We start from the raw sequence: 18662 nt of genomic DNA on the forward strand, positions 1-18662 counted from the left end.
AATCTGGGTTTTTAAACCCCAGATGTGTTTTGCATTGAATGTGTTGAACTCCTCCTGATGCTTCTGCCTGGGGAGGAAGGGGTAGTGTGCCTTGAGACTCCTGGTACTCAGGGAAGTTATGTTGGTTTAATATCTGTATTTCTAACATGAATATTAAAAAAACCAATAATAATAATCCAGGAAGGCTTCTTGAATTGGCTCAACTTGTCAGGCAAAACAAAACACCCAACAAAATAACAATGAAAAAAGAATAATTAATGGATAATATACCTATTTCATGCACTAAATCCCCCACTTCTAGACAAGTAGTTGTTTAGATATTTTGGCCTCATAATTGAATTGTATATGGGAAAATCTGCTCTATTCTTCCCCTCAAAATCTCAGCGAGCCTGATTGTGTCCTGCAGAAAAATCCACAATGTTCTCATTCCCCATGTGCTGTGTTTTTATGCTGTAAAATGCTTTCAGCTTATAAAAGGGCTGATGCCAACTTGTTCCGTCCTTGTAAATGTCTCCAAGGTTAACTCTGGCTGTGTCGGGTTTTGTTCACCTGGTTTGCATGGGCTGAAAACAAGCTGTACAAAACAGGGCTGGTTTTGTGTTCTGAGTTTTTTGGGATGTAAAAAGCTCCTGCTTTCCACCCACACCAAATTTTAAGTTGTCTAATGAATTCAGAAGTCACCACGTAGTATTCAAAGTACTGAGGCTAAACTGTGATGGACAGAACAAGTTGAAGATGTGGCCAGCCAAAACTTTTTCCAGTAATTTTGCTCTCATACAAATTGTGCTGTGCTGGATTGCGGCTGAAATCTTGTGCTTTTCTCCCTGATGTTTTAAGCTACTCACTTTGAGCATATCTCTGAAATTGGTCACAGAAAATGCAGGAATTGCTTAGTCCCTTAAATTTTCCTTTCTGATTCCCATTTGCCTATGCACAGGGGGTCCTGGTGCAGTGAGGTTTCACCATTTGGTGAGGGCGGGGGGTGCTGTGAGAGGAAGACAAACCATATGAATGGTTCAGTTGTCCCTGGGTTTTATAGAAACTTATGGTTTAACTGGGTGGTGAGGTCCTGCACAAGAGCTGGTGGGAAGCCCCCGAAGGAGGTGCTCTGTCCGAGCTGCTGGGGTAACACTAACTGCTCATGAGCACAGAAACTTGCAGCTACTGCAATACAAGGGGAAATGAGGAAAGTAGCACAAGGAGGCTGGGGATGATGCCAGGGCTTCCTTGCCAAGCTCAGCTTCCCTGTTTGGTGTTGGGGGGTGTGCATTGCCATAGCTGCCAGCCCAGTGGTCCCTCTCTTTCAGCCTATCCTGCCCAAGCAAGGCTGAGGTGACCCCATCATGGTACCTTGCCCATGAATCGTGGGTTGGGGTCAACTGCTTTAACTTGTCTGGTTGGCAAATAGAAATCCTCTTGGCTGCTTGCAAAGCTCCCCAGTGCTCCCCTGGCTCTTGGAGCTAGAGCTCTGATGCACGCTTAACTTCTCTACCTGTTGTTATCTTGTAGGTGCGTGGAGGGCTGCGACAGAAGAATGGGGCACAGAGGACTGGAATGAAGATGTAGGTACTCACAAAACACCTTTCCTCCATGTGTTTGCTGGCAGGCTGCTGTCCTGTTTGTACACACACAGCTATGAGAGGATCACAAAACCCATCCTCTGCAAACTATGGGCGTAGCCCAAGCCAGGCTCCCAATTCTAGGAGCTATGATGAATAAGTAAACATTGCTGTTTCTAAAGTACATGTGTAGTAGAACTTGTCATAGCAGCCCAAGACAGGAAGGGATCTCCCAGGGCATCGAGTCTGGTCCTCTCATTTCCTGCAACTGCATGATTTAATTTTTCCATAAACTGGCCTGACTCCACACAAGATTCTTGCTCTGCTCCTCTGGTGGAATGGCGGTTTGGGAAGGTTTGCCTTTGATCCACACCACATGCCATGGAGGAGGCAGCAGTGGTTTCGTACATGAGTCATGTGCCTCTGCTGGTCCTTGTGATTTGGATTGAACAGAAACTCTTGGCTTTACCTTCTGACTTGCTCTTTGGCATGTCTTGTGGCTTTTTGTTCTCTGCCTGGTGTGTCCTTCAGGGGAAATGGATGCTGTTATCACCTGCTTTTAATGCCTGTGTATCAGTTTCTTCTGAAATGGGCTTCAGTCCCTCTCTGAATCAAGGGAGAACTTCTGTTCTTGCAGATGGGAGCAGGGTTGGGCTTTTTTAGTATTATTGTTAGTTTTGCATGCTCATTTTTGCTAAGCCTACAGAATGGGCATGAAGGGAGAGCTGCTGCTTTCCAGGCACTGTCTGAAGGAAGCACTCCTGCTGTGTTTGGAGATGCAAGCAGCCTCTCTATCTGTTCAGTCAGGTTTCTGCTTGAAGAGAGCCTTTGATAGCCCTTCTTGCCTTCAGTGTGTGTGATATGCTCCCAGGGGTTCCTGATTCTGTTTTTAAACTCTTGCAGTTTAGTTGCTGGCAGCTCCTTAGTCTGGAATAAAAGCTGTTCATATTCAGATATATTCTGGGCTAAATCACAGGTGGTCATTAAACCTCCCCTTCATTCATTTTTGAGCAATGTTATTTTCCCTTCCATAGTTGAAGTAGGTCTGTTGGTCTCTGGTCAGGTCATCCAGGTGAAGCTAGGATCATTGGAAGCTTAACTATGTGTCTCAAGCTTTTTTCTCTGACTTCTCTAGCAATGCTTGCATGTACCTGTGCAGTGGGTTTTGCAGATCAGTGCTGCATACCATCAATTCAGAGCACCTGTCTTAAGACCCTAGCAGCCCTAGTGGATTTGTGGACTATGGGAGATTTGTAGAAGGATTTGGGTTTTTTTTTTCCAATGGTAGGTGAGGTGATTTGTGTGCTAGCCTGAGAACAAACAAATGAACTAGAAGCTGATTCTGATGGGAGCCAAATGTTAGAGGAGTTTAAGTCCAAACACTTGAATTTCTTGAATCTTTCTGTGGCTGTTTGTCTCAAACGTTTGTGTGCTTTACTTGGAGTACTGAGGGGCTGTTCTCACTTTTGGATCATTTTTCTCTTTTTTTAATCTTTCAGCTGTCTGAGACAAAGATCTTCACTGCCTCCAACGTGTCTTCAGTGCCTCTGCCTGCTGAGAATGTGACAATCACAGCTGGACAGAGGTGAGAGCCCGTGGCAATGCTGTTTACATGGGAAAAGTGGTACACAAGTCCCAGAGCAATTTGCCATCTCAGACTAAATCTTGCCAGCTAGCTAAAATGCAGCAGCTCTGAATAAGATGAGATGGATTTAAATGGAAAAGTTGAGTTAGGAGTTTCCGGTCCTCATCCTGGATTAGAGTTTTCCTAGGCTCTGCTGCTGGTTCTTCAAATTTGGGGGCATTTTGCTGTGTTAAATTAATGGAAGACATGCTTTAAAATAGAAGGCCATGCAGGATCTTGCTTGGTCTGTGTCCTTTTGCAGTTGGTACTGGCAGTTGTGAGTTAATGCTCTGCAGATTCATTCAATTTATAAAGTAAAAGCTATAAATTGTGAGGCTGGAGGTAGAATACCACTGGAAATGAGGGGTGTGACTGATCTCATGTTAACCTCAGTGGGTTATCTTCTTTCTTTATCCAGAATCGATCTTGCAGTCCTGCTAGGAAAGACGCCCTCTTCTATGGAGAATGAGTCAACAAACCTGGAGTCATCGCAGGCTCCTTCCCTGGCCCAGCCACTGGTGTTCAGCAATTCCAAGCAAAGTGCTATATCCCAGCCTGCCTCTGGTAACTCCTTCTCTCACCACAGCATGGTAAGGAAATACCAGTCTCTGCCAGCGTGCGGGTTTTAGCAGGTGTTGGTTTCCCTGACATTCTCTGTCTGCTTTTGGGCAATATGGGAAATACAGTTTTGACACCTGCTTGCTTCTTGTGGGTGGCAAAGTCCTCCACTTGGATGATTTGCCAGTCTGCTCTAAATCCAAAGGCATGAAGTCCATTGCTTAATTAGAAATAACTGGGATAATTCTTCCCCTGTTGCCCTTGTCAGACTTGCAACACTTGCTTCTTTCTTGGTCAGAGGAAGGGAAAAACTTGCAGTCCAGGGCTTGCATATTCAACCATTTGAGAAGTGGAACTGGTTGGGAGTTTGGTGTGGGATGAAATGCTGGCATTTACTGATATGTGAAGGAAGGAGGCACTGAATCTGAATCAGGGATGTGCACAGACCTGGGCAGATGCTTCTTTGTGGAACTTCAGTAAAAGAAATAAAAATTGTGTGTTTAATGGCGAGATAGTTCAGGAAAGATTTCAAAACCACCTTAACTGTAAAGCCAGATTCTTCTGATGGTTGTCTTTTTTAGTGCAACTGAATGAATGTGAACAATTTAGTACATTTTTAAAGATCCTATCTATTAACTTCTTTTGTAAGCCTCCATGACACTGTAAAATGCCATGGGTTGGGCAACAGATAAGTGTACCTGCACTAACGTGAGGCTGTGAGAGAAGTATGAGCTCTCCTTGCCAGCAGCGTCTCTCTGCATCTGGAGCTCAAGAGTGTTAAGCTGAGGCACCCAGTGAGAAGCAGCAGGGTACAGTGCATTCAGGCTTATGTTAAGAGATGCATCTGTCCTCTGAGCCAAGTTCCAAGCCAAGGGAGATGTTGACTTTGTTATTTCATTGCTGAAATTGCAGGTGAGCATGCTGGGGAAAGGGTTTGGAGATGTTGGGGAGGCCAAAGGCAGCAGTACTACAGGTTCTCAGTTCCTGGAGCAGTTCAAGACAGCCCAGGCTCTGGCTCAGCTGGCTGCTCAGCACACCCAGCCTGGTGGGAGCACCACTGCTGCTTCTTGGGACATGGGATCCACTACGCAGACCTCGTCTCTTGTGCAGTATGGTAAGGAAAAGCAGCGTGGCTCCCCAAAGGGGAACGTGTTCTCCCAGAACTGCAGAAATGCACCACAAGCAGCGGTGTGAGGGATTCAGTGCAGGGCCAGATCACAAGTTGTGCTGGAGCAATTAATCGTGTGTGCAAGTTTGTGAGAGTAAAATGTAATAGTGCATGTGAGTCTTCCCTTGTTCCTTTTATACTTAGAGCTGTTGAATCCATCTGCCTCCTGGTCATTCCAGTCAGCTTCAGGGCCAGGGATCTGGCGTTCCCAAGACCCTTATATTGTGCAGAACTACTTCCTGGTGTAAAGCCGTGTAACAGAGAAGGGGTCTGAAAGTGGGCACCTCTGGAGAATAGTTCCCGAATACCAACATTTGTCAGTCTTATCACGCTGCTGACCTGATGTTATGTTTTAAAGGAATGCGATTCTGGTGACTGTTAAATACCAAGTAGTAACTCTACCTCTGGACTGGCATGAGGGAATAAACAGTGATTAAGAGAGGCTTCTGCTTTTCAGATGAGATGCTGAGCCCTGCTGTGGTTGAGTACTAGTGCCATTTTTTTCAGCTTGTGTGTTTTATTTCTTGCTATAGGGAAATGGCTCTGGTTCAAATCTAAGTGGAAGAAAAATCGAGCCCTGTCCTAGCAACAGTCAGTGTTGGCAGCTCCTGATCTTTTCAGACAAGGAGCCACAGAGGAGAGTCAGAGAGAATAGGAGTTTTTTAATAAGCTGTGGTAAGGCTTAGGCGAAGGAGGAGGGTGGTGCAGTTGTGCAAAGACGTGAGGGTGGGCAGCCCTGAGCAGCAGTGTTGCTTGGAGGATACCTAGTACTTGCAGGGGAAAGAGCAGGCAATGAAATGCAGCAATGTTGGCAGAGAGGGGGAAGGAAGCAGCATCAGGCCTGTGCAGGACTCTGACATGCAGTGCCTCCACTCTGAATGTCCGGCCTTCCTTGGAGGATGGAGGACTTCTGCAAGCTTGCTTTGTCCTGTAGAGGTGCTGGAAGGAGCTGAGGGGAGAAGGGCTTAAAAGGCTCGGTGTTGATGGTGGTGAGAGTGCAAGGCTGGGGTGGAGATGCTGGGGTTCTCTGCTCTCTGATTTTAATGGGCTCAGGAGGAGTCATAGTGGGAAATTACTTTATTTTTCTTGATGCTGAGAAGTGTCAGAACTTGATTTAGTTTTAAGGAAACAAATCCTGCTAACTCAACTCTGTCTCTCCTGGTAGATCTCAAGAACCCAACAGACTCTTCTGTTCATAGTCCCTTCACCAAGCGTCAGGCCTTCACATCGACTTCAACCATGATAGAAGTGTTCATGCAGGAGAAACAACCTGTGGTGACTGCCTCCACAACCGTGCCGGCACCCCCTTCCTCACCGCTGCCCAGCAAAACCAATCCTGTTCCCCAGATGTCCCCAGGGTCCTCGGACAACCAGTCCTCCAGTCCCCAGCCAGCACAGCAGAAGCTGAAGCAGCAAAAGAAAAAAGCATCGTTAACATCAAAGGTGCGGATCGATGGTGGGGAAGGAGGCATTGTATTGTGTTAGAGCTGCAGAAAAATCCATTTGGGCTGGTGAGGGAAGGGCTGGGCTTGGCCTTCCTGCTCTTAGCATTGGGTGTTTGGGGGGGTGACAGAAAAGCTTGCCTGCGTGGGTTGAACAGTGTAATTCAGAGGATGGAAGCCTGTAACTACTATCATGTGCTGAGAAATGTGGATACTAAAGTCACTTTCTGTGCTGATCCCAGGGAGTGGTTGACCCTTTCTGTTGTTCCTCCCTTGCAGATTCCTGCGCTTGCGGTGGAAATGCCTGGCTCAGCAGATATCTCAGGGCTAAACCTGCAGTTTGGGGCATTACAGTTTGGTTCGGAGCCTGTTCTTGCGGAGTATGAATCGACGCCCACAACAAGCACCACCGTTAGCCAATCTCAAAGCAGCCTGTACACCAGCACGGCTAGGTGAGGACCAGGTGTGAGGAAGGGAACAGTTAATCCAAGCAGGTAGCTTTGGAAGGTAGCTGGTCCTGTGGACTTTAGTTATCCTGCATACTAGTAGACCCTTTCTGACTGTGCCATGGTCACAAAGGGGGGACAATGTATGCAATAGCAAAGTGTAAGTTGCCAGCAGACTCATTCAGGCAGCTCTATGACTGACTGGGCCTGTGGTACTCATACAGAAACCATACGTTTCCTGCTGCTGTTTAAACTGTTGCTGGAATCACAGGAGGGGAATCCCCAGTGCAACTGTCTCTTGTCCTTGGTGAACAGATTCTGTGTGCTTTGTCCTGCTTTTTGCCTGGCAAACTGGGATGCGGTGGAGTAGGTGTATCTACGGTCATGATGCCTTGCCAAAGTGAAGTGTTTTTGTCTTCTGTCGGGCTGACCCTTAGTATCTGGCCAGTCCCTTGAGTGCTGGGACCTGAGCAGTGGCAGCTCATGAAATGTCACCTAGAACACAGTAGTGTGTTAGGCAAGGCTGCGGCTAGGTGCCAGCATCCTCCTGTGGTTGGGCTAGCCCTTGTCCGGGTATGTTTCTCTGCTTGGTTTGCTTGGCTGCTTTGTGTGGTGCCTTTATGCTGATGCTTGGGGCTCTTTATTTTGAAGATTTGAAACAAAGAGCCTACAGTCTGGGTCAGCAGCTTAGAGCAGGGCTGTTTTGGAGGAAAACGTAAACTCCTTTTTTTCCCCCCCCCCCCTTTGTAGTGAATCTTCATCCACAATTTCGTCCAATCAAAGCCAGGAGTCTGGTTACCAGAGCGGCACAATACAGACAGCAACGTTTACCTCCCAGAACAGCGCTCAGGGACCACTGTATGAACAGAGATCCACCCAGACGAGGCGATACCCAAATTCAATCTCCTCCTCGCCCCAGAAAGATCTGACCCAGGCCAAGGTAGGGAAATAGCTTTGCTCACCCTTTGTGCTGAGTAAGCATAGCATGTGAAGCACTGTCTCGGGGGAAGCTAAGTGGTTTATCAAGTGTTTCTGTGATCCTCCAGCCTCACCATGTGGCTTGCGGACTCTCAAGAGAGCTTTCTTCTCGCTGCTACCAGAGTCCTTAGGTCCATTACTTACCTGGGGCTGGGCCAGTGGGGTTAACAGCAGTTAAGTTGATTGTAGGCTGTGTCATGTCATGCATAATTACCTTGCTGCAGAGTGGCATTCAGGCTAAGGATTTAGTTTTGTCTTAAGGATTCAATTCTTGCATGTTGCACACAAGTTCAGTAACATCAATTTTGGCTAACGAACTTGGGTTGAAGATGTTGAGCCAGTCTAACTACCAGCACCAGAGAAACTTCTTGCCCTGCTTTCTCAAATATGTGCTTGGGGGTCATGCTGGCATGGGGCTAGTCGAGCTTGGGACTGACCCTGACACAGTCTGGTGATACGTGTTGGTAGCATGCCTTTTTTTCACAACTGAGGAGGGAGTGTGGGAGGGGGCTGACACTAGATCTGGCTCTGGAAACGAGCAGCTGCAATGGCCAGTACTCTTTTTCTCTTCTTCCTCAGAATGGTTTCAGTTCTGTACAACCCACGCCATTACAAACCACACAGGCCGTTGAAGGTAAGAGTCTGTCAGTGCAGTGGGTGTCCTGAGTCCCTTGTACTGCTCGTATTCTTTGCTTTGGATGAAAAGCTTTATCTGCGCTAGAAGAAAGTCCTTTCCCTGCTGGGCTAATTGCTGCCACTCAGATTATTTGCTTGCCTTGAAATGTTCAGCTTTCTGCTGATGGATACATGAGATCCTTGATGAGTCACTCCCTGATGACAGTAATTTACTCTGATTTGTTTGTGAAAGGCACCTCATCTGTAGGTCTTGAACCTCTTTGCAGAGCTGATAGTGGTGTTGGGGTAAAGTCAGACATAGAACACAACCACGCTGTCACAAGCGTGTAACTGGTTGGCAGCAGTGAGGGAAGCCCCAGATCTCCTTGCTCCTCTATCTGAGCCTTTGTTGATCCTCACCACTGAATTGCCCTCCAGGAGCTTCTAGTAGCTGCCCCTAACCCAAAGCTTTTGTTCACAGGTGCTACAGGCCCCGCAGTGAAATCTGATTCCCCCTCTGCTCCCAGTATCGCGCCTCTCAATGATGGGGTATCTGCCTCGTCCTTGCTGACGACAGCCAGCCAACACTCGACAGCTCTGAGCAGCCTGAGCCACAGTGAGGAACTCCCTAGTACAACCACCACCCAACTCAGCAGGTGAGCAAGCGTGGTGGATGGATTTCTAGAGAAGCAGAACTAGAAGCAGGGATCTATAGTAGACATCAAAGTCTGTCTCATGCAGTGGGGAAGACTGAGATGACTCATCCCATCTGAGCAGATGGGGAATGGGAACTGCCCTGGTGCTACCAGTGGTGGCTCTCGCATCTTGGTTTGACAACCTTTTATTCCTCCTTCCGCAGTACATTACCCACCCAGCAGAACAGTCTGTCCTCATCCACATCCTCTGGGCGAACGTCAACCTCAACTCTTCTGGTGAGTCTAGGTGTGCTCTAGCACTTCTGCAGCAGAATAAATCTCCCTGCTGCAAATGCAGTGTTCAGCCCTGCTTCTTCCAGCAGACAGACGTGTTGGGACACAGCTGCGCAAGAGGCTTGGAAGCATTAGGGGTTGGCTGCTATCAGGACTTTGGACTTAAGCCAGATGCAAAGCAGGTTTCTTTGTAGCCTGCAGCAGCTGAATTCGTTGCAGGCTCTTGGGAACGGCCGGGTGCAGACAGAGCAGTGCAATAATTTACATAGACAGTGTCCTGCAATATTTCTGCACTCAATTACATCCGCCTGGTCCCCTAACTCTCTTCCCTTCCTTCCTTAGCACACAAGTGTGGAGAGTGAAGCAAGCCTCCATTCTTCTGCTAGCACTTTCTCCACCTCCTCCAGCACAGTGTCAGCTGCCCCACCGGTCGTAAGTGCTTCATCCAGTCTCAGCAGTGTCAGCAGCCTGGGCCTCAGCCTCAGTAGTAACTCCACGGTGACAGCCTCAACTCGCAGCTCTGTTGCAACAACATCAGGTACTTTCCTGGGTACTGCTAAACAGGAGGAGGGTGTGGGGGCTAAGAGAGACAGCTCCTGCTGTTTGCTTCACTGTGGATCTTTTGCTTTCTTTTCCTTTTTCAGGAAAAGCCCCTCCCAATCTCCCTCCTGGAGTCCCACCGTTGTTGCCTAATCCATACATCATGGCTCCAGGCTTGCTACATGCCTATCCGGTGAGTGGGATGACTGGCTCTTTGCAGTCATGTTATGCCACTAGATCACTCCTAGCTCTGTCTTCAGCTAGCAAGGAGGAAGATAGTATAGTAGAGAAACCAAAAACCGTAACATCGGCTCAGTAGGACTGCCTTGGATGGGAAGAATTTGGACCTGCTATTTTCCATAAAACAGTAGCAGAGGAAATCCATGTGCCCGTGGGGGTAAATGTCTGTAATTCTGGTCACCCCAGAGCAGATCCTGTCTGCCTGTTCTCTACAGCTTCCCCAGCCTTTGGGGAGCAGCAGCCCTTGGTCAGAGCGCAGCTCATGGAAGTGTGGAGCTGTATTAGCAACATTGTATGACAAAGGCCAGTCAGAACAAGGGTGGCTACTGCTACAAAGTCTAGGGGTGTGTCACAGCCCTCTTCTGAAGGTGAGGACAGATTTCAGTGTTGGAATAATTTCTGGAGGAAAATTGTCAAGTGCATTTGTAGTCTGGAGCAGCAGTGCTACACGTTGGTGCTCAGTCTTCATTTGAGCAACTCATAAACACTGCTGGCAGTGTCAGTCTTACAGTAGTGAATGCTGGTTGCCTGTACCTAGGTAATTGTGTAGCCTCTGATTGTCTGCTTCTGGCTTTCTCTCACATTTATCTAAATGTTTAATCTAAAATTAGGTAAGTGTCTTTACCTAGTCTGTGTCCCTAACATCATCTCCTGCTCTTTTTCTAGCCACAGGTGTATGGATACGATGACTTGCAAATGCTCCAGACGAGATTCCCTTTGGTGAGTACTGAAGACTGACATGGACCCACCACATCCGTTGATCTAACAGCTCGCTGTTGCTGCGTGCTTTGGGTGTACAGACAGGTCAGGCTGTGAGGTAGTCCTGAAGAGCTGGCAAAACAGGGTGCTAAATGGGTGCACCTCTCTGTGGCAGTAGTGAGGTGTTAATCAGTTGCTCCTTTGCACTAGGGGAGTTAGGAGCACTAGTTATTCAGACAGCAGTATCAATGGTGGGGCTAGGGAATGTGAGAGCTACAGCAGGCAGAGCTGTTTTGCCTGACAGTGGTGTGATGAGCTGCTGTAGATATTTGCCTCTGATCCTTGAAAGAGGCAGTGACTAAATACTTTCATGAGAATGGGTTTTATTTAGCAATACGACGTGTCCCTTGTGAAGTGGAGGGGAAGGTCCAGGCAGTTTAAGGACTGCATACCAGTAGACCTTATCTGGTTCTTCTAATAGCCAGATGAGGGGGATGGTGCATGCTACAAAAACCTGGGATTGCTGTAGGCTGTGATCAGCCTCGATGTGGCTGATTGAACTGCAATGCTCCCAACATATCCAGCAGCTGCAGTCCAGAAATTCTTCTTTTCCAAAAGATACTGCTTTGCATCTTTGGACAGAGCTCATAAAACTTCTTCTCCTTTTGTTTTTATTCTTCAGGATTACTACAGCATCCCATTCCCTACACCCACCACCCCGCTGACTGGAAGAGATGGCAGCCTGAGCAGCAATCCGTACTCTGGTAGGGAAAAAGACTGGTCTGATTGTATATCCCATCAGGTTGTTCATGCTGCTTCTTACTAGTTTCCTGTGCCGTTGTCCGCTGGAGGTATGTCTGCACCAGCCTCCTGCACTGGCTTTGGTCTAGAGCACGTTTCAGCAGCTAAATTCTTGACGTCTTTTTGATCATCTGGTCATGTCAAGGCATATTACCAGGAAGATGTGGACAAGTAGGAGTTAATGCGGCAGTTGGAAAGGGAGTGAGGAAGGGCTGCAGTAATCTGTGGGGTGTAAAACTGGGAAACTGCTTTTCAGGTCATGGTGAGGCAGGGGTTAAGCAGTGCTTCTCAAGCCCGTAGAGTAAAAATGCAAACACAAAATCTGGAGAAATTAAGGGCTTTTTTTAATCTATGCGACAGTCTCATGGAGGAAGAAAACAGGGTGTTTAGGACCTGTCAAAATCAAACCAAATGCTCAGTGGGTGGCTGATCTCTCAGTGACCTTGGTAGGTGCACTTAATCACACTGCTGATTTGCAGTGGGCAGTAGTTGTGCTGAGCTTTCATGTGCTTTAGGAATTGTTGCACTTTGTGGATCGCTCTTTTTCCAGCACCACTTCTCCCCTGCTACAGCAGGAGCTTTTTTGTGCGGAAGTGTTTTTGCCTGGCATGCTGAGCCTGAAATCCCAAGCTTAGAGTGCGGCACTGCTGTGTGCATAGTTTGCCAAGTTAACATCGGTGATAATTGTTTGCGGCTATCCTGGACTCACTTGTGAGCTGGGGCAGCACTGTGAAATTCACTGGCTTACTGTGTGAGCTCTGAATAGGGAGCCTGTTTGCATGGAAGAGCAAAGCAGGTGCTCATAAGGAGCAGCAAAGGGAGCTTCCCCGAACCTTGCAGCCAAGCCCTTGCACAGTGCCCAGACTGGGAAGAGAGGAGGCAATATTTCTGAGTACTCTCTGCAGGCTGGTGGGCCTCTGCAGCAGTGTTTGATTTGGTGCTGCCAGCAAGAGAGAGGGACGTGTGTGAGCCCTGCTGTAAAAAGGGGCCATTCACACATCCTCAACTGGAAGAGATTTGACTCTCCTCTTCAATGAGGAGCTGTTTGCTGGTAGGACAGGGCCCCCAGGCTGCTGCCCTGGGCTCAGGTCTGGCGCTGGAGAGAGTTGTGTTCAGGCCTGCTGCTGATGCATGGAGGGAGCTTGGGGAGAGCTCTATCATCTGGGCTCTGTTGCTGTGAAGGCAGCCAGTGGCATGTTTATTCAGTGCCAGATCGAAGGCTGACATCAGGTAGTGCAGCACTGTAGCTTAGCTGCTGGGGGTTTCCCTTCCCCTCTGAAGTCCTCCTCTCAGGGATGAGAAGAGCAATTAACTGCTTAGTCTTATCAGTGTTCAAGGGTCTGAGGGCTTGTGAGGGCTGTAGTTCTTAGTAGCTGTAGTAGGGGCGTTGGTCAAGTCACTGTTGATCAAAAGGCTGGGTCACCTTTGGGCTGAGCTAGAACATGCCAGGATTTGACACTTATGTTCTTCAGTCTCCTTTCATCTCCTGTATTCCAGGTGACTTAACAAAATTTGGCCGAGGTGATGCCTCTTCCCCTGCTCCTGCAACGACTTTGGCCCAGCCTCAGCAGAGCCAGACCCAGACTCACCACACCACGCAGCAGACGTTCCTGAACCCAGCGCTGCCTCCTGGCTACAGTTACACCAGTCTGCCGTACTACACAGGGGTACCAGGGCTCCCCAGCACCTTCCAATACGGGCCCGCCGTGTTCCCTGTGAGTTTCCCAGAGGCAGGGCATGGGATTCGGGCAGGAGGGTGTCCTGGTTTCAGTTGGGATAGAGTTAATTGTCTTCCTAGTAGCTGGTACAGTGCTATGTTTTGAGTTCAGTATGTGAAGAATGTTGATAACACTGATGTTTTCAGTTGTTGCTCAGTAGCGTTTAGTCTAAAGTCAAGGATTTTTCAGCTTCTCAATCCCAGCCAGCGAGAAAGCTGGAGGGGCGCAAGAAGTTGGCACAGGACACAGCCAGGGCAGCTGACCCAAACTGGCCAACAGGGTATTCCATACCATGTGACGTCACATCTAGTATATAAACCGGGGAGAGTGGGGGCGGGGAATCGCCGCTCGGGGACTAACTGGGTGTTGATCGGCGGGTGGTGAGCAATTGCACTGCGCATCATTTGTACATTCCAATCCCTTTATTATTACTGTTGTCATTTTATTAGTGTTATCATTATCATTATTAGTTTCTTCTTTTTTGTTCTATTAAACCGTTCTTATCTCAACCAACGAGTTTTACTTCTCTTCCCGATTTTCTCCCCCATCCCACTGGGTGGGGGGGGGAGTGAGTGAGCAGCTGTGTGGTGCTTAGTTGCTGGCTGGGGTTAAACCACGACAGAGGGCAAGGCAGCAAAGCCTCTCCTCACTCTGCTTCTCTCCTTTCTGTAGGTTGCTCCTACCTCTTCCAAGCAGCATGGTGTGAACGTCAGTGTCAACGCATCAGCAACCCCTTTTCAGCAGCCCAGCGGCTATGGCTCTCACGGATACAGCACTGGTAAGAGATCCAACAGAGCATCTTTCTCAGCAGCAGTTACTGACAGTGGCAGGGCTTGTTCACAATCTCACTGGCTGTGTAAGGGGACTGCTCTCTTCCTGCCTCCAGCAGTAAGGGAGGAAGGAGAATGGCCATGGTGCAACTTGCAGGTCATTTGATTCTCCTTGGAAAGGCCCAGGCTTGTTCTGCATCCATGTCTGGAGCAGGTTTGAGGAGTACAGAGCACTTGACAGCCTTCCTCTGTGCCTAGCAGCTGGATGGCTGGGGCCTTGGACTCATGTCAGAGAGCTTAAGCTGCTGAATTGTTTGGGTTTTGTTTGGTTTTTTTGGTTGTGTGTTTTTGTTTTTTTTTTTTACTGCCTCTGTCATCAATAGAACAATAATTATTCCAGATTTGAGCCTGGGAACTTGTTTGACTCCTGTATTTGGCAAATGCATGCTTTCTAGAGAAGTGTCCTTCTTGATTCAAAGATGCAACAAGGTCATGAACCTGCCACTTGTCTTGGTACTGGGTTTCACTGGTTAGTGTCTGGCTCATCTACAAAGGGCCTGCATTTGGGTTCCTCTTCCAGCTTTTAAATTCCTGTTGTGCCTTTTTTTCACTACATTAGAGCCCTTCAAGGCACTATTTTCTCTTTGCAAAGATACTAAAGCTCTGTACCAGGCCACCTGGTACTGAGTCTTTCAAACCTTTTTCATTTCAACACTTTTTCTGGGCCTTAAATGATTTCTGAGGGTTTCCTCTGTACCACCAGCTTTTTGGAAACTGCCAGCATCAAATGCAGGTTGTGTGCCAGTGTTGCCAGTCGTTGCACCAACCATTCCAGCCCACAGTTGAGTTGCCTGTTCTGCATCTAAGGAGCTCTCGGGCCATTCTTGCTACTGCGTTATGCTGGGAGTTTATCTTGTCTGTCTGCTGCATTCTCCCTGCTCTTCTCAGAGTTGCTATTTTGTGGGCTCTTCAAGAATGTGCATTTCTCTGGGTGGCAGCAGGCCCCTAAATTTGTTTCTGGAGGTATTCAGAAACTGCTTGTGTCCAGAGCAAAAGAACTTATATTCGTACAGGCACTTTGCAGCTTAGCCTTGCCAAGACCCTGCTCCCTAGGATGATGTCTGTCTCCAAACCTCACCTGGCTACCAGGCCACTAGAGCTCTCCACCTCCTGCTGCTGGCGTTAGCAGCAGGAGCTACTGCTGCTACCAGTGGCTGCTGTCTAACGCTCACTTACCTTTCCTTCTCCCCAGGTGTATCCGTGACATCCAGTAATACAGGAGTGCCAGACATCTCGGGCTCTGTCTACTCCAAAACTCAGGTTAGTGTCTGATGTATGCTCTGGGAAAGCGCTGCTTTGCTGGGGAGCGGAAGCCCAGCTCTGAGACAGCCTCCCGGGGCAATGAAGTCTCTTCCCCTTGGAGCAGCCAGCCAGGGAGAAGGGAAATGCTCAGCCTTTCCCAACTTTGAGCAATTCCAAGCCCAGAAAGAGCCGCAGGCAGAGACTCTGTCTGTTCTCTGCACTATGCACTGACTCCCAGGCCCAGGACTTATAGAGCTGGGAAGGGGCACACTGCCAGCCAGGAGTAGGGGAGCGCCGCCCAGCTCCCAGCCCTTACTCTGCCATTGGCGTCTTCTCCTCAGCAATCCTTCGAGAAGCAGGGATTTCACACTGGAACCCCGGCAGCCTCCTTCAATCTGCCTTCGGCGCTGGGCAGCGGTGGCCCCATCAACCCCGCAACGGCAGCAGCGTACCCCCCCACTCCTTTCATGCACATCCTGACCCCGCATCAGCAGCCCCACTCGCAGATCCTCCACCACCACCTGCAGCAGGATGGGCAGGTAAGCAACCCCCCTGGCCCCCTGGCCCTTGCTGGGGTATCTCCTAGGGCTCTTGCTCCACCCCACCCCAGCCCCCCTCTCCCTCCCTCCCTCACGCCCTGCGGCGGACACACGCGGTGACACGCACATGCTCACACCTCCACATACACACAGGGCCGATAAGAGGATGAGGTGAGGAAGGCCCGGGGTGCACTCCACTGGGGGGTACTTGGCACAGCCCCCTTGCTGCCGGGCTGTACCAGGTACGGTCGGGTAGTGCCCCTTCACGCAGACATGCCTGGTATGCCCTGACCTCCCCCTTCCTCGGAGTGGTGGCTCCGCAGGCCGGCAGCGAAGGGGTTACTCGCCACAGCCATGACCCCACCGTAGCTTTCAGGTCTAACCTTGGATTTCTATTGTCATAGTTTGTCCCTTTATTTTACATATCCTGGTACTGCAACAGCTTCCATATTTGCAGATGATACTGTGCTGCCAACGCCAGCAGGAAGACCAGGTAATGAACCTCTCTGATAATGCATTGCACTTGCCCTGGGGTCTCCCCCTGCCCCTAAGGCCCCCCAGGCTCACGTAGCCCTTTCCTTCTCCCCCTGTGGCCCCGCCAGGCGAGGAGAGAGGCCCTCAGTCAGTTTGTGCACACACACACACCCGCGCGCACAGACACACACTCCCCTGCTCGAACCCTTCCCTCCCTTTTCCCCCCTCCCTGTTGGGCGGCAGCCTCTGCAGAGCTGCCAGGGCCTTCGCTGCCTGTGGTCCTGGCATGGTGCTGGTCTGGAGGAAGGAGCAGAGTGGAGGGGAGGGTCCTGTGGCTGCTGGGGCAGCAGATGGCATGGCACAAGGGCCACTGGCCAGCTGCTTGGTGCAGGAGGCAGCCGGTGCCCTGGTGCCGGTGGCCCCAGAGAGCTTGTGCTGGGCTGAGGTGGGTCAGCGAGTGCCAAGGAGCTGTAGCCCGCAGTGCCTGTGGTCTGGACCTGTTCTGTGGGGGACGGCAGTGCCTGCGGCTGAGCCGCCCGAGGCATGCCAGCATCGCCCTGCGGAGCAGGCTGGGGTTGGGACCCCAGAGACGGCGTCACTGGTTCCCCCGCAATAACTCCCTGCTTCTCCTTCTCGCCCCCTGCCCCCTTCCCGCAGGGTGGCTCTGGGCAGCGCAGCCAAGGCAGCTCCATCCCCCAGAAATCCCAGGCCAACAAGTCTGCCTACAACAGCTACAGCTGGGGCGCCAACTGAGGCCAGGGTGGCCCTTGCCCACCACTTGCTTCCGGAAGAGAATCCCACCGAACCTGACGTCGAAGGATCCCAGGGAGGAGAGCGCCCTGCCACGGGGCAGCGTCCGGGCCCCGCAGCCCCTGGGCAGGGCAGGCCGGCAGGCGGCTCTGCGTTGTCTGTCTTCAGCCACCTTTCCTGTTGTATGTAATATAGAATTTGTATTTTTCTTTTTTTTTCTTTTTTTTTTTTTTTCCCCTCCCCCCCTGCATTCAGATTCTGAACCGTTTGCCGTAGGGGCCTTTTTTGGTTTTTACTCCTTTCTCCCCTCTCCCACGACCTCCTGCTGCCCCAGAACCTCTCGGATCCAAAGGAGTGGAAGCTGCGAGTCGCCTACAGCAAACCCCCTTATTATTAGGAATAAGAACAGTAATTGATATGAACAGCATTGTAAGATGAATTAGTTGAAGTGGTTTTTTGTACCGTGTTCTAAATTTAATGGATAAATGTGTCTTGTATATAAAAACAAAAACCCCATGCCGTCCTGTAGTTCTCTCATTTCCTCGCCCACCCTCTGCTGCTCTCTGCCACCGGCCCAGAGGAGCCCTGGAGAGCACCCCCCAATTTTACGTTCTCCATCTGCGCCCCCTCCCTCCCTGCGGGCCCCGAGCACAAGTCCTGCCCCTCCTTGCACGCTGTAAGTATCTTTTGCTTCTGCTTTTGAGGGTTTTTTTGGTCTTTTTTTTTTTTTTTTTCTATGCAGTCCAGATCTTGTATTTTTCAGTTTGAACTGGTCACTTCAACTGAAGCCCCCATGTGGGTGATTTACTAAAGAGAATAAAGATCACAAAGTGATGTGTGTATTTTTTAATACCTACCTTCTCAGCCTGGTTCCGTATTTTTGGTGCGGGGTGTGGAAGGCCCTGGGGCAAGGGTAGAGGGAGCAGCTCTGCCCACTCCTCCCCAGCTTTTGATTCCCACCCCCCCTTTTGTGGATTTTTCCTCTTCCCAGCTGCAGTGCTGGGCACCAGGATCCCAGCACAGGGATGTCGCCATCTTCCTCCCTGTCCTTTCCCTGGACCAGGGACCCCTAACTTCCCTTTCTCTGCTCCCCCCGCTGGGTGCACAGCTGCCGTCCACCTGGGGCTTGTGCTGTCCCAGTTGCCTCCTGCTCTGGTGCTGCTGGTGCACCCCCCTGAGGCTTGGGGGTGCTCCCCACCCCCCTCCCCCCCATAAGAGCCTCCCAAAAGGACTGGCTGTCATGGGAGGGGGTGTCCTAGTGCAGGGGAGGGGAACAGGACCACTGCTGTCGTGGCAGGAGCCCATGGGTGCTGAGCTGCTTTCCACCCCTGTAGTCCCCATCACCCTGGAAGGGCTGAGCTGTGAGGTAAGGGGCTGGGGGCGTGGGGGGGGTCCCTGCTACAGTGGCGGGGTGGGGGCAAAGCTGGGGCTGGCTCGGGCCCCCTCCCTGTGCTCTGGAGGCCCAGTGGTGTATCCTGGGCTGGACTGGTGGGGCTCGGCGGGGGAGGGG

At 50.2% G+C, this 18662-nt stretch overlaps 1 protein-coding gene and 1 non-coding gene across 24 annotated transcripts in view; both read left to right on the top strand.

The window, feature by feature from the left end:
* Positions 1–18008, top strand: part of UBAP2L (ubiquitin associated protein 2 like) — a 31353-nt gene extending 13345 nt beyond the window's left edge. For 11 of the 23 annotated variants that reach the window (XM_041126333.1, XM_041126336.1, XM_041126340.1 and 8 more), the window contains 20 exons: positions 1510–1562; positions 3059–3144; positions 3602–3773; positions 4654–4855; positions 6075–6352; positions 6631–6803; positions 7548–7737; positions 8355–8409; positions 8872–9046; positions 9250–9322; positions 9662–9857; positions 9964–10052; positions 10766–10819; positions 11481–11562; positions 13097–13314; positions 13990–14095; positions 15340–15407; positions 15731–15928; positions 16359–16421; positions 17060–18008. In XM_041126333.1, coding sequence (XP_040982267.1) covers positions 1510–1562; positions 3059–3144; positions 3602–3773; positions 4654–4855; positions 6075–6352; positions 6631–6803; positions 7548–7737; positions 8355–8409; positions 8872–9046; positions 9250–9322; positions 9662–9857; positions 9964–10052; positions 10766–10819; positions 11481–11562; positions 13097–13314; positions 13990–14095; positions 15340–15407; positions 15731–15928; positions 16359–16421; positions 17060–17155 — 2627 coding nt within the window. In that variant the 3' untranslated portion in view covers positions 17156–18008. Of the gene's footprint in view, positions 1–1509; positions 1563–3058; positions 3145–3601; positions 3774–4653; positions 4856–6074; positions 6353–6630; positions 6804–7547; positions 7738–8354; positions 8410–8871; positions 9047–9249; positions 9323–9661; positions 9858–9963; positions 10053–10765; positions 10820–11480; positions 11563–13096; positions 13315–13989; positions 14096–15339; positions 15408–15730; positions 15929–16332; positions 16422–17059 lie in introns of all 23 variants that reach the window. The other 12 variants (XM_041126335.1, XM_041126341.1, XM_030026293.2 and 9 more) reach the window with 4 other exon arrangements.
* LOC115346669 lies at positions 11243–11378 on the top strand. The gene has a single exon (XR_003925196.1). It is a non-coding gene; the product is annotated as a small nucleolar RNA SNORA58 (small nucleolar RNA).
* Positions 18009–18662: the final 654 nt, after the last annotated feature.

Source organism: Aquila chrysaetos, chromosome 9 (genome assembly GCF_900496995.4).
Source record: "Aquila chrysaetos chrysaetos chromosome 9, bAquChr1.4, whole genome shotgun sequence".
NCBI lineage: Eukaryota > Metazoa > Chordata > Aves > Accipitriformes > Accipitridae > Aquila > Aquila chrysaetos.